General features: G+C 42.8%; 1 protein-coding gene across 3 annotated transcripts in view; it reads left to right on the forward strand.

The window, feature by feature from the left end:
- Positions 1 to 18,819, forward strand: part of klhl21 (kelch-like family member 21) — a 129,562-nt gene that overhangs the window by 244 nt on the left and 110,499 nt on the right. The window contains exons 1-2 of one of the 3 annotated variants that reach the window (XM_048615244.1): positions 16,739 to 16,804; positions 18,637 to 18,819. In XM_048615244.1, the coding sequence (XP_048471201.1) occupies positions 18,665 to 18,819 (155 nt within the window). In that variant the 5' untranslated portion in view covers positions 16,739 to 16,804; positions 18,637 to 18,664. Of the gene's footprint in view, positions 1 to 16,738; positions 16,805 to 16,829; positions 18,542 to 18,636 lie in introns of those variants that run through there. The other 2 variants (XM_048615243.1, XM_048615242.1) reach the window with 2 other exon arrangements.

The raw sequence follows: 18,819 nt of genomic DNA on the forward strand, positions 1-18,819 counted from the left end.
CAATTTCTCACTCCCCCCGCCAAACATTGTGACCAGCACCTCCAACCTTGTAGTCAACGGTTAAACGGGGAATCTTATGTTATCTGCTGCTACATTTTTGTTTTTGTTCTTTGGTTACAAGGGCTCGGTCTTGAGTATTGTATTATTTTTCTAAAGGATTGGGAGTCGCACCCTCCCTTTGCAATTTCAGAGATTTTCAATGGGGCGCCTGTCTTGAGGTTATCTGCGCGTGTAAGGGGACGTTGGCGGATGCTTTTCTGTTCTCTGTGGGGCCCACGTCACCAGTAGTCATTCTCTCCCGGGCACAAACGGGCCACTAATTTAAAATTTTAATTAACCAGATCTTTATGAAAGTAGACACTACAACTCTCTGTGCAGTTTGTTTATAATCCTGTAATACGATAAAATGATTTGCAATTGAATGCAGTCGTATCTTTATTCTGTTTTCCATCGTTATTCGACAGTTACATGGAATTGTGCTGGGGTTTATATGGAGAATAACGGACTCAGCAGAGAGTCTGGAATGGAATCGAGGCGTACAGTTAGTGGGCATATGCAGAATACTCGGAGCTGAATTATAGACTGAAATGTAATCGACGAGTACGAGTAGGTTTATACACATCCGTCACTTCGAGTGAGTGGGAGAGCCTTGACAATTTACATGGGCGGCTGTTGGAAACCGGGAGGCTTTGAGTCTTTTGAAGCAAGCAATCTTGAAACATGCGTTTTGCTACATTTAAATAAATCAAGTAACTGCAAGATGTCGCTGTTAACGGGTAGTTGGAGAATGTTTGAGGTAGAAAAGTCAGGACCATGGGGTGAAAGTGTGATTGATAACTTCGAATTATAGATCACTTTGGATTACTGTGGTGGAAAGCCAGCACATACTATGAGCCGAATGGGCTGCTTCCAGTAACCTACAGTTCAATTGTGATAGCACTTCACACATTTCATGTGTTTTTTTCTTGGGTCATTCATTACAAACGTGAACAAGAAGGTTCTTGAGATCCAGTCGTAGTGTCCCTTCCTTTGAGCCAAGAGACGGGAGTTCAAGTCCCGCCTGCTCCAGAGATGAGCAGTAACATCTCTGAACAGCGTGGATAAAATGTGGAGCTGGAGGAGCGGAGCATGAAAGTCGCTGTTTCGGGTCGGACCCTTCATCAGGACTGGGGAGGGGGAAGGGAGCTCAGCAATAAATGGAGGGAGGTGGGGCTGCGGGAAGGTAAGTGGGATGGTGATAGCTGGATGCAGGTAGGGGGTTGTGGAGATTGGTCAGTGGGAAGGGTGGAGCGGATAGGTGAGAAGGAAGATGGACAGGCAGTGCTGTGTCAGGTCAAGGAGATGGGGACGAGAGGGAGGCCTGGACATGGGATGATGCCAGGATGGGGAGATTTAGAAACTGGTGAATTCTCTGTTGAGTTCATTGCATTGTAAGCTCCCAAGGCAGAATATAAAGTGTTCCTACAGTTTACATCTGACCTCATTGTGACAGTGGATATGTCGCCAAGGAATTGGGAAGGGGAGTTGAAATGGCTGACAACCGGAAGGTGGTGTTAATTGGAGTGTAAAGAAGTCAGATGCTCCGCGAATCTGTCACCGAGTTTGCGCTTGGTCTCTCCGATGTAGAGGAAACCATATTGGGAGCAACAGATGCAGTAGACCAGGTTAGAAGATGTAAAGGTTGGATTTGTTTGGGGCCTTGGATGGAGGTGAGAGGGGAGGTGTAGGGGCAGGTTCCAGGGAAAGGTGCTGGTTGTGGTGGAAGTGTTGGTGGGAAGTGTGGAGCAGATGAGGGGGTCACGGAGTGAGCAGTGCCTATGGAAAGCAGATAGGGATGGGGTCTGATTGCAGGTGGCAAAAATGGCAGAGGATGATGCATTAGATTTAGTAATTGGTGGGGTGATATGTGTGGGCCAGTGGACTCTTTCCTTATCGTTGTCCCACTTCCTACAAACTAAAGGGATGGCTATGGGCACTCGCATGTGTCCAAGCTATGTCTGTTTCTTTGTAGGATATGTAGAACAGTCCCTCTTCTGCAGTTACACTGGCACCGTCCCTCAGCTTTTCTTCGGCTACATTGAGGACTATCGGCTCTGCCTCGTGCTCTCCTGAGGAGCTCGAACAGTTTGTCCACTTCACCAACAACTTTCACCCCAACCTCAAATTCACCTGGACCATCCCCGACGCCTCCCTCCCCTTCCTGGACCTTTCCGTCTCCATCTCTGGTAACTGACTTAGCCCCGACATCCATTTCAAACCCACCGACTCCCACAGCTACCTTGACTACGCCTATCACCCACCCTCTTGCAAAAATGCGATCCCATACTTCCAATTCCTCTGCCTCTGCCACATCTGCTCCCGGGATGAAGTGTTCCACTCCCAGGTATCCCAGATGTCCTCCTACTTCAAGGACTGTAATTTCGCCTATCCCGTGATTCATAACGTCCTCAACCACATCTCCTGCATTTCCTACACTTCTGCCCTCAAACCCCCTCCCTCCAACAACAATAAGGATGGAGTTCCCCTGGCCCATACATACCACTCCATCAATCTCGAAATCCAATTCATAATCCTCTGCCATTTTTGCCACCTGCAATCAGACCCCACCACCAAAAAAATATTTCCTTCCCCACCCCATCTGTTTTCCATAGGGACCGCTCACTCTGTGACTCCCTTGTCCGTTCCACAGTCCGTACCAACACTTACACCACAACCGACACCTTTACCTGCAACCATAGGAAGTGCTACACCTTCCCTCTCACCTCCGTCCAAGGCCCCAAACAATCATTCCAAATCTGACAGAAATTCATCTTTACATGTTCTAAGCTGGTCTACTGCATCCTTTACTCCCAATGTGGTCTCTTTTATGTCGGAGAGACCAAGTGCAGATTCGCAGAGCATCTGCACTCTGTACACTCCAATTAACACCAGCTTCCAGTTGCCAGCCATCTCCCCTCCCCCTCCCACTTCCTTGATAACATGTCCATCTTGGGCCTCCTCCACTGTCACAATGAGGTCAGATGTAAACTAGAGGAACAACACCTTGTATTCTGCCTCGGGAGCTTACAATGCAATGGACTCAACAGAGAATTCACCAGTTTCTAAATCTCCCCACCCTGGCCTCATCCCATGTCCAGCCCTCCCTCTCATCACTGCCTCCTTGCCCTGACACAACCTGCCCATCTCCCTTCTCACCTATCCACCCCACCCTTCTCATTGACCAATTACTACAACCCTGTACCTGCATCCACCTGTTACCGTCCAACCTACCTTCCCCCAGCCCCACTTCCCTCCATCTATATATTGCTGAGTTCCCTTCCCCCTCCCCAGCCCTGACTGGAAATGTTGACTTCCCTGCTCCTCTGATGCTGTCTGACCTGCTGTGCTCCTCCAGCTCCACGTTTTATCGATTATGACTTCCAGCATCTACAGACCTTGCTATCTCCACATCTCTGAACAGATTGCTGGGATATAAATATAGTGTTTACTGTACTTCAGATGTAGATCTGGCTTTATTGCTTGATTTCCGAGGAGGTATGAGCTACAAAATAAAAGCTAACAGTCTCTTAGCTGCTTTGCCAAACTATGTCCAATAGCTATGACCTAATTGACTTCTCAGAGCTGACTCAGAAAGAAGAATCTCACTAAGCTCCACCCATCTCAATTGCAGTGTGACACATTCTGCCTGTTGCCAGGCAGAAATGCAATCTATTTACTTCCAAAGCTTTTCTTAATTCTGTAAGACCACATGAATAACTTATCCTTTACTGGAAAACTGTGAATGTCATCTTTCCAGTTGGCTTTCTAGCTGTTAATTTCATGTCAATATGGCCCCAACTATTTAAGTGTAACAAATTCCAAGTTTCTTTGAGTTGTGTTTACTTAAGGGTTGTTTTTACCAGTTTCTCAATCAAACAACCCAAATTGCTACTGTTTAAAAAAAAATTCCTAAAAGTAAAAGTTATATTCTAAAACACGAATTATGAATTATGAACTACTGTATACAATAGCAAAATACTGTGGATACTGGAAATCTGAAAGAAACAGAATGCTGGAAAAACTCAGTAGTCAGTCAGTATCTATTCAGAGAAATCAGGTTAACATTTAAAATCTGGTATGGCTCTTCTCCAGAGCTGATTTATGAACTATATAGTGATAACACTGGATAACTGTTCAGTCTAATACTCCATGAGTTTAAAAAATCTTCCACAAGTTTGTATTTTGGATGATTGTCATCGTTTGTTGTAATTTTTTTGTCACTTTGTGGTATTATAAAGTGGAGGTTGACCCCCCTCTAACCGAAACACCAAAGAGGAGCACCTCGCCCCATAATCTGTAAAAGGAGTGTGAAAATGGTGTAACATGCTTTTCAGCAACTTCTAGTGGTTAAATAAAATAAATCCCTGACACTCACTTTAAAATGAACAAGTAACAATTTATTTATCTAACTCTAACAGTGAACAAATTGACTAAACTATTAAAAACCAAATAAATCGTTTCTAAGTAATAACTATTCCTGGATAAAGCAAGATTCTAATGGTATGCTGTTCCAATAAATACAAGTCCCACTTGTATATAAAAGAAGAGAATTTAGTTTCTCAATTACAGCCAGATTATGTGTCCCTGGAATGTTCTGTGCTTTGTCCATCAATTGTTCTGTCAGGAATATTAACTAGTTGTGCCATTGGTACCATTGGTATTTAGATGGTGCTTTCTCTAAGACATAGAGGAGGCTGTGAGAACCAGCAATTCTCCCTTCAGAGCTGAGGGCCATTTGCTCTGGTGGATGGCAGCTAGCTCCAGGGTCTGTGTCCAACTGCCCTCTTCTTTTTATACTCTTGATAACATATCAATATTTCTTACAATGGGATTGGTCCTATGTTGTCAAAACCATCAGGCTTAAATTTAATAGGATTTTGGTATCCAAGTACCTGGCTCAAATTGATTGACTAAATTCAAACACCTGTTGTCTTGGTAAAAAAAAACTGCTGCTTGGCCTCCTAAGCATACAGCCTTTTGATACAAATGTTTCAATTCGGGTGCTGTCTGTGTACTTGCAAACTTTCAAGCTGCTGCTCACAGATATCCATTTTAAATCTCTAAGCACAGCAAAAGCACATGATCTTTTAAGGGACCACACAATGCTTTTCCCCTAGCATTTCACACACCAAATTCTAACCCCTCCCCCCCCCCAATCCACAAGTACTGTACCCAACTTTGCAACAGTGGAGTGTAATTTAAACCAACAGAACCATTTGTTTGTAATGTCCAAGGAAACTCTTCAGTAATAGAAAAACTAGAGCCACAATACCTCCAGTCTCTTAACTTACATGTGGTAAACACACTCAATGTTTGCAAACTTTAACAATGTTGAGTAATTTTAAAGATGTATGTTTTGTGAGAACAGTTCTCTTTCTAAAATAAATAAAACAGGCAGAAAACTTTACCTGCAACCTGGAAATTTCAAGGTTTACAAGTATCCTCTATTCTTGAATGATGTGAGTGAGTATGACACTCATGACAGCTATAGTTCACTGGATTTGACCAATAGTAGGATGGGCAGGCTCACCACTAGCTATCAGACATCTCTAAGCAATGCCACAGGAGCTCAGCTCATATACATTGTAAATATTTCATGACCTACGTTAAGCTGTTTTGCATCTATGTGCACACACCCTCCTGCAGCATAAGCTAATGACTGTATTGTCTAGAATGATGATGCAGTGCAGTTACCGTTTTCAGTCAATCTATTACCACAGGTCAAAAATGAAATGTTGTACATGTAAATAACTGGACAGCCCAAAGCCAAAAAACCTGTTTCCGTTAAAACTGGGGTAGAAAACTCACTGACTGTGCTTGCAATTCTGAGCCTGATCCTTGTCCCCTCTCGTATCAAAGATGGTTTCTCACAGATGGCATGTGTTATGCAAATCAGAGGAAATGTGCTGTTATTAATTTTATAATGACGGACCCACACTGAACTCTTCAGTCAATCAGAATGAAATCAGTTATTTATGTCTGTGTTTATTTCCCCTTGGTTAGTGACCTTCACTGTTGGTTATTTAATGAAAAGTGCAAGCTGTCAGTTTCACCAACAGTATGGAGGGTAATTGCATCATGAGAATTTGGTACTGAGCAATATTCCACCAATTCAAGAAGAAACCCTTTCACTGCCTCCTAGAGAGCAAGGAGGAAAGGGTAACATACATCGCCCTAGTCAGTAACATCCATATCCGTGGAATTAATTTTGATTTTAATAAGACCAGCACAGTGAATTAATGGAGCCTGCCAGAGCAGACAAAGTGGTAGATGGGCCGACGTGACCATGCATGGCCATTTTCTTCGGGTCAGAAAACTGATCACGTTTTAGTCGGGGTTTGGGAATTTGCCTGACATGGCTCATAATTAGGCTCATTATTGAATTACTTACGGGCCATTATCCCTGAGCTCTATAGGATTTAGTGGTACATCAGGAATTCTCCTGAACACTAAATGGGTGGCACTGTGGTTTAGTCATTAGCACGGCTGCCTCATGGTGCAAGGAACCCAGGTTTGACTCCATCTTTGGGTGACTGTCTGTGTGGAGTTTGCATGTTCTCCCTTGTGTCTGTGTGGTTTCTGCTGGGTGCTCTGGTTTCCTCCCACAGTCCAAAGACGTGCAGGCTAAGTAGATTGGCTGTGATAAATGCGAGGTTTCAGGCATAGGGTAGGGAGCTCGATCTGGGTGGGATGCTCTTTGGAGGGTTGGTGCGAACTTGATGGGTCAAATGGCCTCCTGCACTGCAGGGATTCTATGATTCTATCATTCATGTGTATCTCCCGTAGCTGCCCAGCACCTCAAGGTGGTGGGGTGAGGGGCACCCCCTTTCAAGGGCAGTTAGTTCACAATTGAGGGACCTGACATCAGGAAGAAGTGTGCTTGCTTGCTCAGAACCAATCTTGTCCCTCTCTGAAAACCCCACCACTCACCTATCTTGAGGGATCCAATGATGATCGATGCTGAAGGCCTCTGGCCAGTAGGGATCTCGAGCATGGGATTCCGACTCTACTGGGGTCATATCTGTGGAAGGTGCTGCCTGAGTGCACTTAAATAACATCAGACACCCTTTGGAGAAGGGATAAGAGTCTCTCACTGGTGGTTTGACCTAATGCCACCTTCACTAAATTGAGTAGTGAGCATGTGATTCAGAACTTGGATCTTTAAACATAAAGTATTGCAAGAGAAATGAGACTGAGGGATGTGAGTGCTCTGCAGTAGTCTCAGGGAATGAGGTTGTGAGGTGTCCTGTATTAGTACCGCAAGGATGCAGGGAAGAAAGAGTGGGGATAAGATATAAAGAAATTAGAAAGAAGAAGGGTCAGATCAGCACTGGCCATAAGAATTGTGGAGTTGAAGAGAAGGGTTGAAGTTTCACACTGAGACCAGCTGGCCTGTAACTGACACCATGTGGTGCAATGAATTCTCTGTCTGGATTACAGACCAGTCTCCTAGCAATGAGTTGTGATCTTTTTGCTCTCATATTCACAGCTCTTTTGTAAGTTTGTCATTAAAGGAGGAGCCTAGACTGAGTGATATGGAGAGAAGGATAATTTTGCAATGAAAGATTTGGGTTAGTGACCATGTAACTAGTGTCTTCTGTTGACTCAGGATAGAAACAATATTAGTAAAAATCCAGTATCTCTGTCAGATGCTGCTGACCTTCAGCATCAGAGCACAATCTCATGCCAGTATACTCTCATAACATGTATGAATAAGAAACGAATGCTTCAAGAGTTCAAGACATTCTTGGCAGAATGAAGTAGAGAAAGTGGAGGATTGAGCAGAAATGTGTTACACTTATAAACATTTTACACTGGAGTATCCAAAGTCTTTAACATTGGCTCAAAAATCCATCCACCCTCCCCAAAATAGTCCATCACCAGGCTGAAATGGTGTGTTTCCACCTACTGAGTCCAGACTCTCGAGCACACAGGCACCAATGTGAACCTAATGTTAATCACATGTAACTGCAATGACCAGTCTGCCCTGTTTTTTTTCTCCTGCTGCTAATTCTTTAAATTCAGTTTAAATTTGGTAAATGTAATCAATTGCAGCAGACCAGGTGTAACTGTGTCAATTCAGTTGCCAAATGGTCACAGGTATTGTGTACCAAAGGTGGATCAAAGCAGTGATTGAAGCAATTTAAAAGAGCTTTAAATCAGTCATCTGAAGAATGGCTTATTTCCTGGCAATCACACTCCCTTGTCATGATGGAGTGGAGTATTGTACATTTTCTATAGCGAATTGATTGTGATCAATTACACAGGTTGCCCTGAATCACAGGAGATTTTACATTTGGGTTAGGAGTTTGGAAGGAGACTTCGTATAACTTCACCTGTTTAGCACCAGTGCAATGTTTTGCTGAGTCTGTTGATTACACTATTGGCATAAACTCTGCCAGCATTTGTACGACAATTCATTGGTTTCTGGAACATGATGACTTGTTTGATAAATGCCAATTCTGTGTCAACACATTCCCAGCAATGGCAATGAATGGCTAATTTGTTATGGTGGTGATTTAGAAGAATGTGGCCATGATACTGGGAGAAAGCCTAATCTCCAAAATGCTTGGGGTTCTTTAACATCCAAGTCAAGGGGAAGATGGAGATCTCTGTTTAATGTCTCATCAGAAGGTTGGTATCTCTGACATTACAATACTCATTGATATTGCAATGGGCTGTCAGCCTAGCAAGTGGAGAAAGGGTTATCAAACTGTACAAGCTGCTGACCCAGAGGTGGAAGTGTTACCCATTGAGCCAAGCTAACAATAGCCCTGTTATACATGTAGAAGAAAATGCTGGCAACATACACAGGATCAATAATGGAGGATAAACAAGATGTTTGAGTATGTACTCTTCACAAATACTGAGTGTATTTTTGGCATTTAAAAGCTTTTCCTCTTTTTTTTAGATTGCTGTCTTCATGCCCTGTGTGCACCATTGTATTGATTGTGTTCTAACCAGCTATTAGGGAGAAGCATTGCGATGGGAATGGGGTGTTTAACATTATGTTTTCCTTAGTGTCACATCTGAAAATCAGGAATTGATGTAGTGGTCTTGTGGCTATCTAACTGGACTAATAATCCAGAATCCAGAATAAACTAATAATTAAGGGAATGTAAATTCAAATCCTGTTAGGTACATTGATAATTTGAATTTAATTTTTTAAATTCTTAAATGACACAATTAGCCTCAGTAAAAGTGTCATAAAGCTGCCAGATTGACACACAACCTCATCTGGTTCCTTAATGTTCTGTTACAAAAACTGCCATCTTTACCTTGTATACATTTGTATGACTCCAAGCTCTGAAGTAGCTTAGTAATAAAACTACCAGACCTTCAATGCTGGCATTCTTTGTTTGAAAATAAAATAATGTTCTGAGATAAATCTTGTGCTCAAACCAGAGATGTGATCTTGTGTTGAATGTTGATCTGCACTCGTTAGCTGCAATATGCCACATCCAGTTTGTCGATTTTATAATAGCCTTTGCAAGTAATGGATAATATAGTAAAAGAGCTTACCACTGTGCTGTTATTTCATTTGACCTTATTGGAATGAACAAGTTAGATGTCAACTAACAGTATGGTTTCATTGTGGAGAAGGCAAAGCAATTTGTGTGTTTTTTGTGTAACTCTCTCTTTTCCATTAAAGTGTTACTGATGGCCTCTTACTCTCCACAGGCAATTGTTTATGGGATTTGGGTAGGATAGCAACAGCAACAGCAGCAGCAGCAGAGTTTTATATTTCATCCATTCTGTGAAAAGAGCTTCATAGCCTTAAAATGTATCAATGTACAGGAACATTGGAGAAAGTGAGGAAGCGGGACAGTATGACAAGGGATCAAGCTCATCAGTGGTAAATGGAGAACTGATGTCAGGAAATTTTGTCTTAAAAAGAATCAATCACCTTTTCTGGAAATCGGCTTTGATTACAGTAGTTGAGGTAATAGCATTGAAATAGTTCATGGACATGATGGGCCACATGGCCTCCTTCTGCAATTCTGTGACATATAAAAGCAAGAACTTGCATTTTTATATAGTGCCTTTCACAACCTCACACAGTCATATAGTGTTTTACAGCCAATAATATAATGCTATAATGAAAAATGCTGGCCAATGGGCCAAGGTGTGGCAGATGGAGTTTAATATAGATAAATGTGAAGTGTTGTATTTTGGTTAGGTAAACCAGTGCAGGACTTATACACTTAATGGTAGGACCATGGGGAGTGTTGTCAAGTAAAGAGAATGTGGAGTTGCAGGTTGATAGGGTGGTGAAGAAGGCATTTGGTACACTTGCCTTCATTGGTCAGTACATTGAGTATAGGAGTTGGAACGCCATGGTGCAGCTGTCCAGCACATTGGTGAGACCACTTTTAGAATACTACATTCAATTGTGGTCACCCTGCCATAGGAAAGATGTTGTGAAATTTGGGGATAGCAAGAACTACAGATGCTGGAGTCAGAGTCAACACAGTGTAGAGTTGGAGGAATGCTGCACGTCAGGCAACATCAGAGGAGCAGGAAAGTCGACATTTCGGGTTGGGATCCTTCTTCAGATCTGGAGAACGGGAAGGGAGCTGGGAAATAAATAGAGGGAGGATGGGTGGGGCTGGGGCTAGTTACTAGAGATGGAGACAGAGAGGTCCAGGAAGGAGAGGGAGGTATTGGAGATAGTCCAGGTGAATTTGAGGTTGAGGTGAAAGGTGTTAGAAAAATTGATGAACTGTTAAAGCTCCTCATGGGAGCACAAGGCAGTGCCGATACAGTCATCAATGTAATGGAGGAACAGGTGAGGGATGGTGCCGGTGTAACAGCAGAAAAGGGACTGTTCCACATATCCTAGAAAAGATTTACAAGGATGTTGCCAGGATTGGAGTTTTGAGCTATGGAGAGAAGCTTAATAAGCTGGGAATTTTTTTCCTTGGAGTGTTGGAGGCTGAGGAGTGAGCTTTGTAGAGGTTTATAAAAATGATGAGGGACATGTATAGGGTGAAATAGCCAAGGTCTTTTTCCCATGGAGTCCAAAACTAGAGGGCATAGGTTTAAGTTGAGAGGGGAAAGATTTAAAAGGGACCTGAGTGGCAACTTTTTTACGCAGAGGGCGGTGCGTGTATGAAATGAGCTGCCAGAGGAGGTGGTGGAGGCAGCTACAATATTTAAGATAACAAGGTGTAAAGCTGGATGAACACAGTAGGTCAAGCAGCATCAGCAGAGCAGGAAAGCTGACGTTTCAGGCCTAGACCCTTCTTCAGAAAAATTTTTATTGAAAAGGCATCTGGATGGGTATATGAATAGGAAGGGTTTAGAGGGATATGGGCCAAATGCTGGCAAATAGGATAAGATTTATTTAGGATATCTGGGCAGCATGGATGAGTTGGACTGAAAGGTCTGTTTCTGTGCAATATAACTCTATGACTCTGATTTGTGCACAGAGCAAGGTCCCAAATACAGCAAATAGTTTGATGTTGTGGGATTTTAGTCTCTCTGTGGATAAACAATATCTGGATTGAATAGCATTCCTCTTTTTATTTATTTGTCTTGTAAGCTTGTGAAGGGCCTTTTATAAACCCAGAAGAAAATTACCCTGACCTTCCAGTTGTTTGCCACTTCTACATGCCACTGTGTTGCCATGCCAACATTTCTGTCTCAGGTTTGCATCAGTGCTCCGGTGAGGCTCAATGCAGGCTCGAAATACAACACCTCATCTTCTGCCGAGGTGCCTTACAGCATGCAGGACTCATTATTGAGTTTAACAGTTTCAGAATGTGAGCATCTTCCTTTAGGTTTGCTACTCTTCCCCCACACTCTAGGTCCTGTCTTGTATGGATTGTTCCCAGCACAGCCAACCCATTTTCAACTATTTACACTTCTCATCAGCACTCTACCTAGCATTTATCTGTCTCTTGCCTAATTATCAGCAATCTCTTTGTTTCGCTTTTTCTCTCTCACTTTGGGCCTCATCTCCATGTACTCTAGTCACATGCCCCCATACCCACTCCATCAGCATAAATATCACCTTCTTCCAGCTATTTTCAGTTCTGATGAAGGGTTACTGGACTCGAAATGTTAATTGTGTTTTTATCTACAAATGCAGCTAGACCTGCTGAGTTTCTCCAGCGCTTTCTGTTTTTAAGAAAATTCTATTGTGAATGGCATGTCATTTGCTGTAGTGCTGGAACATGCCGCTTAGAAGCACTGAATTGCAGGTATTTACTGATGTGGTTAAAGGCTTCCAGCAATAGATGGCACTGTGACCTCGTACATGGCATTGTTCAACTGGGTAGGAGACACAGGGTGGTGGTGGAGGGTTGTTTTTTGGATTGGAGGCCTGTGACCAATGGTGTGCCACAAAGATTGATTTACATAAATGATTTGGATGTGAATAAAGGAAGAATGGTAATTTGCAGATGACACCAAAATTGGCGGTGTTTTGGACAGAAAAGGGTCATCCCAGAGTACAACAGGCCCTTGATCAGATGGACCAATGAGTGGCAGATGGAGTTTAATTTAGATAAATGTGAGGTGTTGCATTTTGGTAAGGCAAATCAGGGCTGGACTTGTACACTTAATGGTAGGGTCTTGGGGTGTGTTGCCAAACAGAGACCTAGGGGTGCAAGTTCAAAGTTCTTTGAAGGTGGAGATTCAGGTTGACAGGGTAGTGAAGAAGGCGCTTGGTACAGTTTACCTCAACTGGTCAATGCATTGAGTATAGGAGTTGGGATGTTATGTTGTGGCTGTACAGAACATTGATTAGGCCACTTTTCGAATACTGTGTGCAATTCTGATCTCCCTGCTATAGGAAGGATGTTATGAAACTGCAAAGGGTTCAGGAAAGATTTACAAGGATGTTGCCAGGCTTGGAGGGTTTGAGCTATGGGGAGAGGCTGAATAGGCTGGGGCTTTCAGGGTCAAAGGCTGAGGTATTGCCTTATAGAGGTTCATAAAATCATGAGGGGCATGGATATAGTAAATAGTCACGGTCTCTTTCCCAGGGAAGGGGGAGTCCAAAAGTAGAAGCAGAGATTTTAGGTGAGAGGGGAAAGATTTAAAAGGGACCTGAAGGGGAACCTTTTTCACGCAGAGGGTGGTGTATGTATGGAATGAGCTGCCAGAGGAAGTGGTGGAGGCTGGTACAATACAACGTTTAGAACATAGAACAGTACAACATAGCACAGGCCCTTTGGCCCACGATGTTGTGCCGACCTATTATCCTACTCTAAGATCAAACTACCCTGCATACCCTACATTTTACTATCATCATGTGCCTATCCAAGAGTTGCTTGAATGTCCCTAATGTATCTGACTCCACTACCACCGCCAGAATCCTATTCCATGCACCCACCACTCTCTGTGTAAAGAACCTACCTCTGACATCTCCACTATACCTTCCTCCAATCACCTTAAAATTATGCTCCCTCATAATAGTAATTTCCGCTCTGGGAAAAAGTCTCTGGCTATCCACTCTATCTATGCCTCTCATCACCTTGTACACCTCTATCAAGTCACCTCTCATCCTTCTTCACTCCAATGAGAAAAGCCCTAGCTCCCTCAACCCTTCCTCATAAGACTTGCCCTCCATTCCAGGCAGCATCCTGGTAAATCTCCTCTGCACCCTCTCTAAAGCTTCCACATCCTTCCTATAATGAGGCAACCAAGTGTGGTCTAACCAGGGTTTTATAGAGATGCAGCATAAAAGGCATCTGGATGGGCATATGAATAGGAAGGGTTGAAAGGGATATGGTCCAAATGCTGGCAAATGGGACTAGATTAATTTAGGATATCTGGTCGGCATGGACAAGTTGAACCGAAGGGTTTGTTTCTGTTTGTACAACTCTATGACTGTATGGATAATTGTGGTACTATGACATGTTAATTTGTTGTGGCACCTTCTCGTGGCAGGAATTTGCATGATAACTTCAACAGATTTCATAGAATCACAGAATTCTAGATTTTGGAGGAACATTTTCTGATTTGGAACAAAAGCAACATTATGTGGGACAATAGTTTGATGTTTTTGTACTTGTGCTATTTATATTAGGTAGCTTGGGAACACAGCAGAGACAATTTACATAGCACTTTTAGCATAATATTTAAAAAATCAACTTGATTTGTAGAAACCTTGTCAGCTATTTGGACAGGTGGAAAGTTTTAACAACTTTCTTAACATAAGAAACAGGAGCAGGAATAGACTGCTTGGCTCCTTGAGCCTGCTCTGCCATTCATTAGGATCATGGCTGATCTGACATTCCACCTGTCTACTTTCCTGCCCTTTTCCTGTAACTTTGGTTCCCCCACTGATCAAGAATCTATCTCTCTCAGCCTTAAATATGCACAAGGACTGTGCTTCCAGAGCTCTCTGTGGCAAAGAGTTCCAAAGACTCTCAATCCTCCAAGTTAGAAAGGAAATTACAGAGCTAGGGACATAGCTGAAACTATAGCTGCCAACAGTGAAGTAACTAAAATCCGATGTACTGATTATACAAATTAGGCTTACTTTCTCTAAAATTTAGAAGGTTAAGGGGTGATCTGATTGAAACCTTCAAGATATTAACAGTAAAGGACAGGGTTGATAAAGAAACTATTTCCACTAATTGGAGATTCTAGCGCCAGCTTGCATAGTCTGAGAATTAGGGCCAGACCATTCAGGAGAGATGTTTCGAAGCACTTCTACACAGAAAGGGTGGTAGATGTTTGGTACTCTCTTCCACAAGGGCAGTTGATGCAGGATCAGTTGTGAATTTTAAATCTGAGAGATTTTTTTTATTAAGCACAAGTATTAAAGTATATGGGTTGAAGGCAGGGATATGGAGTTGGGCCACAAATCAGCCATGATCTCTTTGAATGGCAGGACATGCTCAAGGGGCTGAATGGCCTACTCCTGGTCCTATGTTCCAATGTAAAATGGGCCTGCATGAAATATAGCTTCACTTTGTCTCAATTCCACTCACTACGTTCCCTTCTTAAAGAATTCTCAATGCCCATTTTATTATTGATAAAGTGACACACTGGTCAACTAAGTGTTATTGTGGCATTTCTATCACTAGGATACCGGATAAGGTGTCAAGGTTGAAACCATCACTTGGAATTCCATTTTACTCTCATATGCCTAGTTCAGCAACTAATTTATGTTGTATGTCTGAAATGTTTTCAGTTGTTTGTTGCCTTTAGACTGAAGGTGTCAATGTATGCTGAGATTATCTCAGGCTTCTCATTGCAACAGAGAATACAGTTCACAAGTATATCTTTGATTATAAATTCTTGAAGATGCCGCAAATAGGCTGAGTAGACAAGCTGTAAAGAGTAAACAAATTGCATTTTAGATCCGTAGGACATGGGTTAACTTGGCAGCCGAATAAAGGCTCTCCTAGCCTGCACGCCTCTTTTATTTTCTCCTCTGTATTGTATTTACTCACTGAAGTTACAGTCTAATCCCTGCATGTCCTCGCCCTTCCCTAACTTTCGTAATCTTGAACAACCCCTGCCCTCCACATCATGCTGGTTTTAATTGCTCTACTGTTGGTGGCCATACCTTGAGCTGCCTGGATCTTGAGCTCCAGATTTCCCTCCACACGGTTTGCTGCTTCTGTCTTAAACTTACCTCTGATTAAAGCTGTAGTTACCTATCTTAGTATATCATTTGTGCCCTGATGTCAGGCTAGTCCTGATAAAGTGAGTGTACAAGTTATTTCTGAGAGGGGGATCTGCAGTGAGTTATTTGATGTGTTTATAACTTGTTTTTTTTCCCCTGTATGAAACCAAATTCCTGGTGACAGCAGGATGACTCATGGCTACCTGAGGCCTGCGCGCTGTGACTGGATATGTGCCCTTCCACTCTTTTGGTTTATGTGTGTGCATAAATATAGCTACGAGGAAATCCTAATTAAATGTTCTGTAGATGAGATCTATCAGGTTTGTTGCCAAGGAAAAGATCTGAATGAGTTCAAATGCCATTTAAAAGGGGGACAAAAAAAATGCCAGTTTGATCCAGATGACTATTATCTTGTACTTCTACATTCTCTGAAAGTCTCAAATGCCATGAACCATATTCAAGCAAAGTATCAGCACCGTTTAGCCCCTCGCACAAGGAATCGTAGCCTATACAATTATGGAGATAGACCATTACTTCTCCTCACCCATTGTCCACAGGGGCACTAGATAGTAATCAGATCCAGTAACAACTCTTCACGGCCGACAGGTGATCAGAATAGTTGTACCTCCCTTCCCATGTGACTTTATCCTGATTTGGTGTAGAACTGGAATCCAAACCTAATTAATCTTTATGCAAGCATCAGAGCTGCAGCATTTTAGAGCTATTGTGTCATAATGAAATAAATTTACAAAATCACCTCTTGTAGGCCCAGAAGTTCTGCTTTGTGATGATTGGGATCCAACTATTCTCTCTCATTTTGCACTCTGTATTTCACCTGTGGCTGCAGATATTCACTACTTTGCACTTGATCATTTTCTGCCCCCTGATAAGGCAAATGCAGACCTGGTACTTGCCTACTCTGGCACTTAGTTGAGATTGGAAATTCACAGAATACAGGGGCTCTGCCAAAGAATAAAATCTTTTAGTCAGTGTTTTAAAATTGCTTGCCAATGTTTCAGTATTTCACCACTGAGACTGAAATTTATAGTGTTCATGGTTAGATTGCAAACATTAATTATGTACATTGCCAGAGTAAAGTAGACATTCAGACCATAGAAAGTGTATTCTCCAGGATGAAGCCAAGTTCACGGTTGGAAATTATAGTGATGAAGAGAGGTATGAAAAACGGGTTATATCCACTAGAAGAGCTAAAAAGTGATTTAATATATGTAGAATTCTGACTTTAATAGGGGGAGTGGGATTATTCCATTAAACAAAAGACAAAGAACTAGGGACGCTGCAATTCTGAAGTAAAAACAGAAATAGCTGGAGAAATTCAGCAGATCTAGCAGTATCTGTGGAGAGAAAGAAGGGTCACTAGATCCAAAATGTTGACCCTGCTTTTCTTCCACAAGTGCTGCTCCATAGATTTCTGGCTCACATTCAGCTCCCATGTTTTGAACATAATATTGTACTAGAGCATTAGCATTGAGGGAATGCTGTGCTGGAGGTGTCTTTTGGAATGAACTTTTGAAATCTATTGGAACAGGAAGGCAGAGCCTTGATTTAAAAGATCTTGTGACACTGTTCGAATTCGCCAGGTCTTAAGCAAAGAAGGTGGAGAGGAAGGAAGAATTAACACAAGTTTGTACAATGACTGTGTCTGTATGACTGAGCTGTTTGTGCTTGCACGGAGAGTGTTTGTTCCCTTTTAATAGAGTCTTGTTGGATAATGAACAATGTCAAAAAGAAAGTTTTGCATTTGTGTATTTCCAAACTGCAGGATATCTCAGAGAGCTTTGCACGTAATGAAGCTACTGTTTTAATGTGCAGAAAGTTCCCATGAACAGCAGTGATAATGACCAGGTTTCTTTTTGTTTCTAACGTTGGTTGACTTATTAAATATTGGCTAAGATGCTTTTGTCCTGTTGCTGATGTGACGGTCACCAGTTGGGCCAGCATTTTGTTGCCCATTACTAATCGCCCTCAAAAGGTGGTGGTGAACGGTCATCTTAAACTACTATAGTCCGCGCGGTGTGGGTATACCGCATTGCTGTTAGGAAGGGAGTTCCAGGATTTTAATCCATTGATAGTTGAGTCAGGTCAGTGGGTGATTTGCAGGGGAACCTGCAGATGTTTGTGTTCCCATGTATCTACTGCCCATGGCGTTCTTGGTGGTAGAAGTTGTGGGTTTGGAAGATGCTGCCTAAGGAACCTGGATGAGTTGTTGCAGTGCACCTTACATTTAGTACACACTACTGCTACTGTGCATTCGCAGTGGAGGGAATGTTAAAAAGTAGATGGCTTTGTCTTGGATGGTGTTGAGTTTCTTGTGTTGTTGGAGCTGCAGTCATCCTGTCAAGTGGAGAGTATTCCATCATACTCCTGGCTTGTACCCTTTGACACTATCAGGCTTTGGAGACTCAGGAGGTAAGTTACTTGCTGCAAAATTCCCAGTTTCTGATTTGCTCTTGGAGTCAAAGGGGTTTATTTGCCTTTTGTACTTTGAAACTGTGCCAGAGGACGTTTTACATCCAACTGAGAGAGCAAATGAGGCCTCTCTTCAATACTGTCAGCCTATGTGCTTGAGTCTCTGGAGTGAGACTGGAATCCACCGCTCCAAGGGCAAGAGTGTGATCTACTGAGCCTAGAGGGACACACTTATCAGGAAGAGCTACATAGATTTTACAGCATTGCCATTCACTCCAACAGATCTGTGATGTTTATACTTAGACAAGTGTTTATACTTCACACAAGTGCATTCCTTCCCTGGTGGGGAGTGTACGAGAATGAGCTCGTATTGTGACTGAGCTGGGCGTACAGGGTTGTTGAGAGGCTGCAATGCAGCCAAGTTTCAATCCATTGAAAGTAAATGTCAAGATGATTTGCAGGCTGCACCTGGCTCCTCTCCTGGTATACATGACCCGCTGTGTGACCGGCTCTGTGCTATAAAGCTGCAGAAGGGCCAGCTCATGCCTCAATAATCTTCTCGCTCTCTCTGGTTACAGATGCTTTGCTCTCTCAGCGATCAGAAGGATGGACAGGCCTAGCACGTTGACTCAGACCTCGGTGTTGCCTTTCTCCGACCCCGATCACGCCCTCAACATCCTGCAGGGCATCAACGAGCTGCGGGCGGAGGGCAAGTTCTTCGACATGACCCTGTCGGCGGACGGCCAGGATTTCCCGTGTCA

The sequence above is a fragment of the Rhincodon typus genome, chromosome 31, assembly GCF_021869965.1.
Source record: "Rhincodon typus isolate 14 chromosome 31, sRhiTyp1.1, whole genome shotgun sequence".
Lineage (NCBI taxonomy): Eukaryota > Metazoa > Chordata > Chondrichthyes > Orectolobiformes > Rhincodontidae > Rhincodon > Rhincodon typus.